Source organism: Macaca mulatta, chromosome 7 (assembly GCF_049350105.2).
Source record: "Macaca mulatta isolate MMU2019108-1 chromosome 7, T2T-MMU8v2.0, whole genome shotgun sequence".
Lineage (NCBI taxonomy): Eukaryota > Metazoa > Chordata > Mammalia > Primates > Cercopithecidae > Macaca > Macaca mulatta.
In genome coordinates this window covers 92,298,239-92,309,669 of record NC_133412.1, presented here as the reverse complement: position 1 = coordinate 92,309,669, position 11,431 = coordinate 92,298,239, and the positions used below count along the sequence as shown (strand labels likewise).

Sequence of the window (11,431 nt, the reverse complement as noted above, 5' to 3'; positions counted from 1 at the left end):
CTATATTATTCATCCATGTAACAACAACAAAAAAACCCCACTTGTACCCCAAAACCTATTGAAATAAAAAAAATAAGAAGGAAAAAACATCATTTTCCTTTGCTTTGAAAAGGACCTCCTGGCATGCACTGGACCATCAAACTCTCAAAATTTTAATGATGTGACAATTTCACGGTTCTCTATAGAGTTTATTCCTTCTCTTGAGAGCATATGTGTACTACTAAAGTATCTAATAGTTGCCACTTCTTCATCTGGTTTGACAGCATAGTGTTATTAATATAATAGACCATTAAGACAATATAAAATATCCAAAATGGTTCAGGTCTTTTCAGGCTATGTTATGACAGAGTAAGACAGCAAATGTATGTGTTGTCCATTCCAAGTGAATGCTAACTATTCCTAATTCTCCTTTCCAAAAGAGATGGAAAAGAAAATTTACCAGACCAATGATCACATATATACCCAGGTCTACGTTAATCTGCTCTAGCAAAGATACCACCCTTGGCATAGCATCTGCAATTTAGACTACTGCTGGGATAGATTTACAACAGTCCATTGGCATTCTCCAGGAAGTGACTAGCTTTTATAGGCGACACACTGGTTAATTAAATGGAGATAGGATGGGAACTATTTCTGTATCTTTGGGATATTTTTACCCCTACATAATGCAGTATAATTTCTGAAATACTATTTAGACTGGGTGTGGGGGCTAACACCTGAATTCCCAGCACTTTGGGAGGCCAAGGCATGTGGATCACTTGAGGCCAGGGGTTCAAGACCAGCCTCGCCAGCATGGTGAAGCCTTGTCTCTAATAAAAATACAAAAATTAGTTGGGTGTGGTGGCATGTGCCTATAATTCCAGCTACTCGGGAGGCTGAGGCAGGAGAATTTCTTGCACCCAGGAGATGGAAGTTGCAGGTCGTGCCCCTGCACTCCAGCCTGGGCAACAGAGTGAGACTCTGTCTCAAAAAAAAAAAAAAAAAAAAAAAGAAAAGAAAGAAAGAAAGAAAAAAGAAATACTATTTTAGACTGGGGAATAGGACAGTAGTTTCGTGACTTCCCTGTTATCATAGTTGTCCCCACAGGACAAGGAACAAGTGCGGAGTTGTACCAACTACCAAGTATATCTTTTCCAATTATACATTCAGGAAATGATGTAATGATCACTGGGAGGTTGTCATTTGGTGAACCCAACATGCACCCCATCTGAACTAGGACTCCACATATTACCCAACTCCCAAATGCCTCCACTCAAAAGAGGAGTGATGACCCTTCAGGAATCTGGGAGTAAATGTCAACTCTGTGTCCAACAGTCCTTTAAATATTCTGATATTCCTTTTTCTTCTAGGTGTTTAATTGTGCAGATAAATGGTCTATGTTTGAGCAAAGTACTGGTAGATCATTACTATGTGTATATGTACTTAGAGTTGTTGCACAGTCCTTCCTTCTGCCACTTATTAAAGCAGCCACAGTGATGCTGTGTCCTCCCAGCTCCTCCCAAAAAGGTAGCGTTAGGAATTATTTAATATCTTCTGGAGACTTTGGACATTTCCCTCTATACTATATCAAGGAAATTCTGGCATTTCAACTTCCCTGATTATAGTGACAGCCTACAACAAAACAGCTGAATGGGCATACATACACAATACACTTTTGTAAATTGACCCCATAAATGCTGGGTTTGCTGGTGATGGGGTCACCCAGTAGAGAGCCCACAAATAGAGATTGCTTTTAAGTAAAGAAGCTATTCTTATATGTTTTATTGACAGAGATGCATTATAGTGCACAGGTTATAAGAAAAACTCTGAATTCAAACTAGCAGACTTTGAGTCCAGACTTACTACTTCATAACCTTGAGGATACTTAGCAACTCTGCCCCAGACACCTCCTCTCTAAAATGGGTATAATAAGAGAATGAATCTGCATCATAAGATTCAAATAAAGCACTTAGAAGAGTACCTGGACCATAAGAAGCACTATATGAGTAACATGAATTATCTCTCCTAGGACACAAATGGTGAAAGGCGATCAGAGCTTCATTACCTCATAATGAAAACCTCAATTAATAGGTTTGCTTCTATATTTTAGTAACTATGTTAGATTAAAAGTCACAGAATTTGGGGAAAAATAATTTTCACACATCTTTTATAAATCTTTCAATTTTTGCTAAAATATTTGAAATTTATCCTTCTGAGAAAGAGGCATAAATACCTTAGTGTAGCTTATGTAATTCACCAATCACATTTCTGTTTCCCAAAAGAAACATCATCCACTGTAAGCAATGGAATGAGCTTCAAAACTATAAAATGGAATTTAATCAAGGGTCTCTGAATACTACCATAGACAAAAGAACACCGTTTAATAATAAAGTTCAAGCATCTTTTTTATAATTAATGATTTAAAATTCAGCTTTGGTAGAACTTGAACAAGAAAATGTAAAGTAATGATTTAAAATTCAGCTTTGGTAGGACTTGAACAAGACAATGTATCGTGGTGGTAGAAATTAGGGAAGGATTCAGAAATGATAAAGAAGTGCTAAGTGCTAATGATTTCCTGGTAGGACGTAATAGAAATGATTAGTATAAAGCTCTCTCTTCAAATAGACTCAAAATTAGGCCTACAGGAAAAGCTGGAAGAGTGGAATATGAGCATCAAATCAAAAACAAAGTTGATCTGAAAGTGAAAGTCACTGTTTCTGGTGCCTGGCTCTCTTTGATGGTTTCCAGCTGTGTGCCTTTGTGCAAACTGTAGTCACCACTCAATTCGTGGATTTTAGTACGTGTAATTTGAAGAGATTACAACAAATTGGTGTTGGTAATCCACTCTAATTCTAACTATAGGACTAACAGTTTTCCAGATGGCCAGACAGTGAAGCCTGAAAAGGAGGCAAAATATGTAGAGACTGGAGCAATACAAAGCAAACACTTTAGGAACAAAAAGAATTAAAATCAAGAGAGTTAGATACTAAACAGGCCAGGTGTGGTGGCTCCTGCCTGTAATCCCAGCACTTTGGGAGGCGGAGGCAGGTGGATCACTTGAGGTCAGGAGTTCAAGACCAGCCTGGCCAACATGGTGAAACTCTATATCTACTAAAAATACAAAAATTAGCCAGGGGTTGTGATAGGTGCCTGTAATCCCAGCCCCCAGGAGGCTGAGGCAGAAGAATTGCTTGAACCCTTGAACCGGAGAGGCAGAGGTTGCAGTGAGCTGAAATCATGCCATTACACTCTAGCCTGAGTGACAGAGCAAGACTCCATCTCAAAAAAAAAAAAAAAGGGAGTTAGGTAGTAAACAGGTTAATTGAATGTGTAGTTTGTCTATCGATAGAATAATCTGTCCAATAGAGAAAAAGATACATAGTATTATTATTTGTTCAATTACATGGCACTTGCCTAGAACAAGGTCTTTCAAAGTGGTAGGTTACAAAAGACATTAAGATTCAACATTTAGCACTTTGATGCACACGGTGCAAAGAATAACACCACTTCTAATTTAACAGTGAAATTGTTACCATAATTTAATAGATTTTCAGGCATATAATATGGCCTGAGTCTTCGGTATTTCTCTGAAATTGCATAGTTTCTTTTATGCAACCAGCATGAGGAATAATTCATAGCTACACATCTTCACAGCCAACCCATTTACAAAATCTTTGTAAAATGCGCAAGGCGACTGCACAGTCTCCTCATTGCCACTTTCATGTCATTGTTCCTGAATGTGTAGATAACTGGATTCAGAAAAGGAGTAATAAATGCATCAAAAATAGCAAGATATTTATCCAGGTGTGATGTGGGAGAAGGCCACGTGTAGAAAAACATCAGTGGCCCAAAGAACAAGATGACCACAGTGACATGAGCTGACAGGGTGGAGAGGGCCTTGGCTAAACCACCAGAAGAATGTTTCCAAACAGTGAACAGAATGAACATGTAGGAAATTACCAGCAAGACAAAGGAGCCCACAGAAATGAGTCCACTATTGACAGTGACCATGAACTCTAGTTCTTGGGTGTTTGTGCAGGCAAGTCTGAGGAGCCGAGGGAGGTCACAGTAAAAACTGTCAAAGATATTAGGACCACAAAAAGGTAAATCTATCACAAAAACTAATTGGACCAATGAGTGGATAAGGCCAATGACTGAGGAAGTGGCTAAAAGGTAGAGACACATTCTTGGGCTCATGATGGTCAGGTAGCGGAGAGGTTTACATATGGCCACGTATCTGTCAAAGGCCATGGCTATGAGCAACACCATCTCCGTGCCCCCGACAGCATGGTTAAAAAAGATTTGAGTAATACATCCCCAAAAGGAGGTGGCTTTGTGCTTCTTGAAAATATCACAAATCATCTTAGGGGCTGTAATTGAGCAAAATGCCATATCAATGATTGAGAGGTTAGCCAGGAGGAAATACATGGGGGAGTGCAGATGAGCATCTGTGATTACAGTGAACACAATGACAATGTTTCCCATCATGCTTGCAAAGTAGAACAACAAGGAGAAAACAAAAAGTAGAAGCTGAATCTCCCATGAGTTGGTGAGTCCCGTGAATACAAATTCTGATACTACAGAGTGATTCATTCCATTCATTGCCTCAGACTCCAAGATCAGTTTTCATGTTACTTACCTAAAGGAAGAAAGAAAATGAGAAAGAATTACCTAGGCAAGTACTCATGTTCAAGAAAGAAAGCCTCCAGCCATGAAAATAAGTATCATATTAACATCTCACACAGCCAAATAACCCTCATCACATGTATGCTGGACTTCTACTTAGAGGGGTCAGCTGGCTCCTATTTGGCATTAGGGTTTTCAAAACTACTACTATTAAATTAATTCCATCCTTAGACCTATCTCTCCTCTGCTTTTGTGTTACATGAATATTTCCTATTTGATCCTTCCCAGGATGTTCTATTTGGGTAAGATATAAGGTCATCTTTAAATACTTATCACTATGATTACTTATCAATGGATATGATTTCAACCAGTGACATGAGCCACCTAACAATTACTCATGCACAGCATACAGCTGTTCTACTATTTATATTGCTTGATTAGACTTTAGACGTTTCCCTTCTTTTTCTAAATTTCAAAATTTCTCTTATTCTATTCTCCAATTCACAAAATCTAATTCTCAAAATCCCAGCCAAATTCTCACTTATGTGTGAAATCTTCCCAATGTGACCAAGACTCTGTATTCTCATCGCACCATCAGCATTTATTTTACTCTGCTTCTCACAGTTATAGAAATGTCCATTTCTCCAATTAAAATGTAGACTCTTGGATACAGAAGCCATGACTGATCCACAATGGTAGCTCCCACCATCATCACAATAACCAATTGTGACCAACACAGTCATATAATAAGTGTATCACGCTTGTTGAATGAAGGCATACATTAATGGGACTGAAGAATGACACTGGAGTCAAGAGAGTACATCATAATTCAGTAAGGTTTATATTAATAGTGTATTAACAACACGCCAATCAGGAATTATCACACTATCCCTATTTCAATCCTGTACTTATTTAACCACTCAAAGAAACATTTATATAAGATGTCATAAAAATAAATATGGGGTCTTATTCATTTTAAAGTCAATAAAAGGCTTCTAGGAAGAAACCACTGCATTTTATAAGTGATTTTTTAATCTCAATTTTTATATAAAAGATGTAATGAGCTGAAACAAATAATCTCCTCTAATGTAGATATACACACCCAGGGGATACCATAAGATAAAAACCATGTCACATAAAGGCAGTCTCTCTTTTTTATCGAAATACATTTGGAGTGAATAAAAGTGACAGAAATAAAATATTGAGTGAAAAGAGCCAGACAGTGTCTGTATCTGCACTCTGGAAGAAGATGATGATTGAGTAATGGAGATTAAGTCCAGAAAATAAACTAAAGAATGGTGGCCAGGTCCCAGCATGGGGAGGTGTGACAATATTACAATTCTTTAAGGATGAAGAACAACTGCCAGAAATAAACCATTAGACTTTCATTGTTCAATGAAATGTTCCTGATTTTGTCCAACATTTGTTTTATAAATAATTCATAAAGGAAGAAATATAGGAAGCAATCTGCTCAGCCTCACAAAGGTAATTGGTGGGAAAATTTATACTGGGACCAAGAACTTTTTACTTCCAAAGTTATTTACAGTAAATACTTGTTACATTAGTTTACTACTGCTGTTGTAACAAGCTACTACAAATCTAGTGGCTTACCACATACACGCACAGAGTTATATTCTTATTGTTCTAAAAGAAAGAAGTCTAAAGTGAGTTTTCAGAGCTAAAATCAAGGTGTCAACAAAGCTGCGTTCCTCCTTGAGCTTCTACAAAAGAATCCGTTTCCTTGCCTTTTCCAGCTCCTAGAAGATGCCTCCATTCCTTGCTTGCTCATGACTCTGCCTCTGAAAAGTACATCACTCCAACCTCAACTTCTGTCATTGCATCTCCTCTCTGACTCTTCCTCTTATAAGGACCCTTGTAATTAAATTGGGAAGGTCCAGAATATCCAAGTAAATCAAGATTCTTAAATTATTCATATCTGTACCTTTTCGCCAGATCCAGAAATTAGGACATGAACATTTTTGAAGGCTATTATTCCATACAGCACAGCTTTCTTACTGTGAACAAGTGCTTTACGGGAAAAAGGAAAATCTAAAACTAATGAATCTACAGAGAGATTTCAAGTAGCCTGTCAGGAAGGTGGAAGAGATATTGAGGGAATGGGGAGAGACAGTGCATCCTGACTTTTGCTCTCTAACTATACATTAGTGACTTCTGACTCCAATTACATGTAGGACCAAGCATGGCCACTAATGACTGTCAATAAGGAAACAAGGATCATTAGTCAACCAACATGTTCTTAGAAAATAGTTATGCTAGGTATATCACTCCTGAGTGGTTCTCTGAATGATTTTGTTCATTAATTCAAAAAATATCTTGAGTGCCCAGGATTCCAGATATGATTCCAAAGGTTGGGTTTATAGCATTGACAAGAATTCTTGCTTTTGTAGAATCCATATTCACCAGAGCAAATGCAATTTTGGTATCACATACAGATTTTCATTCTACAGAAAGGGTAAGAACATTTGAAGAAAGTCTATAATTTATCAACTACCTGAGGAGTCTCAAACACTCTATTTCTAATTCAATTTCTACTTTCAGGATACCTCAGTTTTCTGACTTCTTCCTTTACCTGAATTCTTACAACTATAACTTCTATTACAATATTTTCCAGTGGGTTTTATCCAATAAAAATGCATTGGTTTTATCTCCCCACATATACATATAAAACTCGTGGGGTCTAGTTTCACATACAATGATTCTTTGTATTGACTCTAAAGCAACTCAAAAACAATGCTGGGAAGATTTCTTGGCTTATTCATTCATTCACTCAACAAGTATTTATGCTGTATCTATCAAGTGCTTAACAGTGCACTAAACCTTAGAGATTATATAAAGGTGAAAATATATACATTAATTATGTTGAAAAAATTAAGAAATTGAACATAAATAAAATGAGAATCTAAGGTTATCAGAACAATTTTAAGTAAGAGCTGTGCAAACCATTCTATGATTTACATCTAAATCCTCGTGACCTGAACTATAAACTAACCAAAACTTGTCTAAAAATGGGCAAAAAAAAAAGACAAAAATAAATCCTTCTAATCACTAAGAGAAAAAATAGCCTTGTAGCAAAAAATGCTATTAAGGCTTCCATGAAGTAGGAATAATAAAAATATGCTATGAAGTGGAAATATATGTGGTGCTTCCTCCAAACTGAAATTTGAATAGCAAAAACTTACAACTCAGAATAGCAAAAGAAATAATGGAAATTTCACTTTTAATGAATTTACAAGGAAAAGAACAAAAATAAAAGAGGGTTTATTAGGTCTTTCAAAAAAAATACGAGATTCTGTGTAAAGTTTACTCAAAGACAGGGCCTACACAGAGGCAAGGTGAACTTTTTTTAAGTTAAATACATTTTTTAAATCAGAAAGGAAATAGATGAGAAAAAAAGATAAGGGGAAATTGAATTACTGAATTCAACAGGAGACTAAGATGGTTCATTATGATAAAGGGCAAGTGATGGCAAAGTAGGAGTTTGTCTAGATGTGCAATATTAAAAGCTCAAGTGCCCAAAAATATTTCCTTTTAGCATTAGAGTTGCTTTCTTTTAGGTTAACATACTGCAGCACTAGAGTTGCTTTCTTTTTAGGTTAACATACTGAAGTCCCTAGTTTTGCTTACATTGATAGAGGAAGGATATTCCATTGAGCTACTGCAGACAAACAAAAAAAAATTGCCAGCTGGTTTTCCTTAGTGGAGATCTTACACATGCAAGACATAAGAGTCTTACTGATGAGGAAATAAGTGATCCATTTTTAAGCTTAATCATTACCCAAGAAGGATTATCAAGGATTGGTTGCTTTAAGAGACAGAGTAAGAGCTTAAGGGCTAGGTAGGAGAATAAGAGTTACAAGAATGAAAGCTAGAACTGAGTAAAAGAATAAATTGAGCTAAACACAACATGTACGTACTTCATAATCCCTTGTAAAGCAAAGATGAGAAAATAACACAAAGAGCAAACAGCAGCAGATCTAAAAATTTACTCAGCTCTTGTCTTCTTGTCTTCACATTTCTTGAATATTAAGTATTCATCTTTGGGTCGCTAAATGGCTTCCAGGATGACACATTGGGTTATAATTGTTTGACTGTTTTTGATGCATCCCAGACCCTCCATAGAAAGAATGTGCTCTCTCCTAAGGCCATTGCCATTAGGAGATATCCTGCATTGAGTTCCCTAGTCCGGCCTGGCTATTGCTCTCAATAATTATAATGATATGAATTACAGTTATCATCTATTTATACTACTTAAACAATTGTGATAAAGTCACAAATACAGATACTCTAGCATTTGATGGAATCATTTAAATTTAAATTCACCTAACTGGAATTGCATGGCATTAGAATTGGGCAACTTCTTAGAATAGATTTATGATCACTACATTTTAAAATTTTGAAAACAAATATGTTCATTATTCTCAATTCGTAAACTCGGTGAGCTGGAAAAGATCTGAGAATATGTTCTGAACCGCTTCCTTTCTTGTATTTACCCATCAAGGAAATGTCAGTTTTTCCTCAGTTTTCAAGGTTTAAAAATATATTTCTTAGCTATTATGAACAGGTGTCAAACCTTTTTTGTTGTTGTTTTGGAGACAGATTCTCACTCTCACCCAGGCTGGAGTGCAGTGGCACAATCTTTATTCACTGCAACCTCCTCTTCCCGGGTTTAAGCGATTCTCCAGCCTCAGCCTCCTGAGTAGCCAGAATTACAGTCATGCACCATCGCATCTGGCTAATTTTTGTATTTTTAATAGAGATGAGGTTTCACCATGTTGACCACGCTGGTCTCAAACTCCTGCACTCAACTGATCTGTCCACCTCGGCCTCCCAAAGTGCTGGGAGTACAGGTGATGAGCCACCACGCCCAGCTGCATCCTGCTTTTCATTAACATAAAAGTCCAAATGTTCTCATACAAAAAGGAAATCTCTCATCCTTTCAATTAAGCTGATGTCCACTTAATTCATCCTCTTTGGATATGAAGAAGTTGTCAGCTACTCTGTCAGATAAGTGCTTAATATCCTTGATGTTGGTAAAAGCAAATAAAGATCACTCATCTGTACCCTCTAGTTTTAACACCTCAATTTCTTTAGCCTTCCTCAAAGGATCCATCTTCTACCTATCTTTGTCACTTTTGTCTAATCATTCCATTTCACTACCTAAACTTCCCATTGTATATACCTAAAAAAATTATCATAAATGTTTTGAAAACATAAGCAAGTATAGAAGATTTATTGCAGGTTGTTAAACACTACACATTTAGTTTCCTACTTTTTTCTCCATTCTTCAATCAACTAAATTTAACAGACACTACATTTATTTTTAGTTCATGGTGATTTAGAACCCTAGATGTTTTTCTTCCAAATAAGTTTTCAATTATTCCTTCTCCATCTTGATTCCATGAAACTGGGATTTTATTTTTTAAAACTTCACTTATGACTAGTATCTAATGAACCTTCTCCTTTTTATATATTGGGTCTTCTCTAGAATTAGAAGTAAATAACAAGCTTGTTAGGAAGACAACAAGCATATTTTTCTTCATTTTCAGCGCTAATAGATTTCCCCAAAGGTCTCTGGGTACCACAAACAACTTTACAAACATCCTAGTCCTGCCCTGAACCAAGCCACAGTGCAGACTCCAGACTCTGTAGTATACCCTGTTGCACCTTTTCATCTCCAAGTCATTTCTAAGTTTTAGTTAAAAAACTAAGATTAATTCTTGTTCTCCATATCCATCGTAATTCATATTTACTCCTTTGCTGTGATCATTTCCCCACAACAACCACCTGTTTCTTTCTGCTCCAGGCTAGCAAACTGTTACCTGAGTCTTTCCTGCAGCTGAAGTTTATCTAGTTTACCTTGTTCCTGTTGTGAACTTCATGCCATCCTTACCTTGTAGCTATTTACAGACTGTCATCTCAAGCACACACAGATACTTAAAGTATTTATATAAATGGAAAAAATAGCTAATTAACTGCACTGGAGGATAGTGACCTAATAAAGCTATAATGACCTGGGACTGCAACTCTAACGTCAGTGAACCAAGAAATTGTCTCCTAGAAATATATTCAAAGCAACAAAGAGGAAATGCTGATAATGAGTCACAGGAGGAAGAAATGACTCTAGAATCCCTAAGAAAAATCAATCTCCACCTCTTTATATTTTTCTGGGTTATTTTTCTTTTCTAACTTTTATTTTAAGGTCAGGGGTACATGTGTGGGTACATAGGTAAACATGTGTCTTGTGGGTTTATTGTGCAGATTTTTTAATCACTGAGGTATTAGGCTTAGTACACATTAGCTATTTTTCCTGATCCTCTCCCTCCTCCCACCTCCAATACGACCTAGTGTGTGTTGTTCCCCTCTATGTGTCCATGTGTTCTCATCATTTAGCTCCCGCTTATAAGTGAGAACATGTGGCTTTTGGTTTTCTATTCCTGAGTTAGTATGCTAATGATAATGGCCTCCAGCTCCATCCATGTCCCTGCAAAGGACACAATCTTTGACAATTTAAATCCTATCATGATAAATGAAAGTATCTCCAGATAATCTAATAATACACACTTTCCAAGAGATTCATAAAAATCATATGGAATCCTTATAAATACAAATTTTATCTATACATGAATAAAGTAGGCAAGTAAAATAGTAAACTACAAAAATTTTTAAATATCTTATAATGTGACTTTTATAAGTTATAAATTTAACATATTGTACCAAGTAATTTGAAGATATAGGCTTTATCTAATTAACATTCATTTTTTCCAAAGCAACTTGCAGTTTTCTGTAATCAAAGAAGATGATATTC

General features: G+C 36.4%; 1 protein-coding gene across 2 annotated transcripts; it reads right to left on the bottom strand.

Moving 5' to 3' along the window:
- Nucleotides 1–2,631: 2,631 nt before the first annotated feature.
- Nucleotides 2,632–10,516, bottom strand: OR4F15 (olfactory receptor, family 4, subfamily F, member 15). 2 transcript variants are annotated; one of them, XM_077937835.1, is made up of 2 exons: nucleotides 10,446–10,516; nucleotides 2,632–4,618 (listed from the first exon to the last, which is right to left on the bottom strand). In XM_077937835.1, exon 2 carries the CDS (start codon nucleotides 4,579–4,581, stop codon nucleotides 3,643–3,645), a length of 939 nt encoding a protein of 312 aa, XP_077793961.1. In that variant the 5' UTR covers nucleotides 4,582–4,618; nucleotides 10,446–10,516; the 3' UTR covers nucleotides 2,632–3,642. The 2 variants fall into 2 exon arrangements, with proteins under 2 accessions (XP_077793961.1, NP_001180750.2); NM_001193821.2 differs by lacking the exon at nucleotides 10,446–10,516 and having other exon boundaries at nucleotides 3,621–4,605.
- Nucleotides 10,517–11,431: the final 915 nt, after the last annotated feature.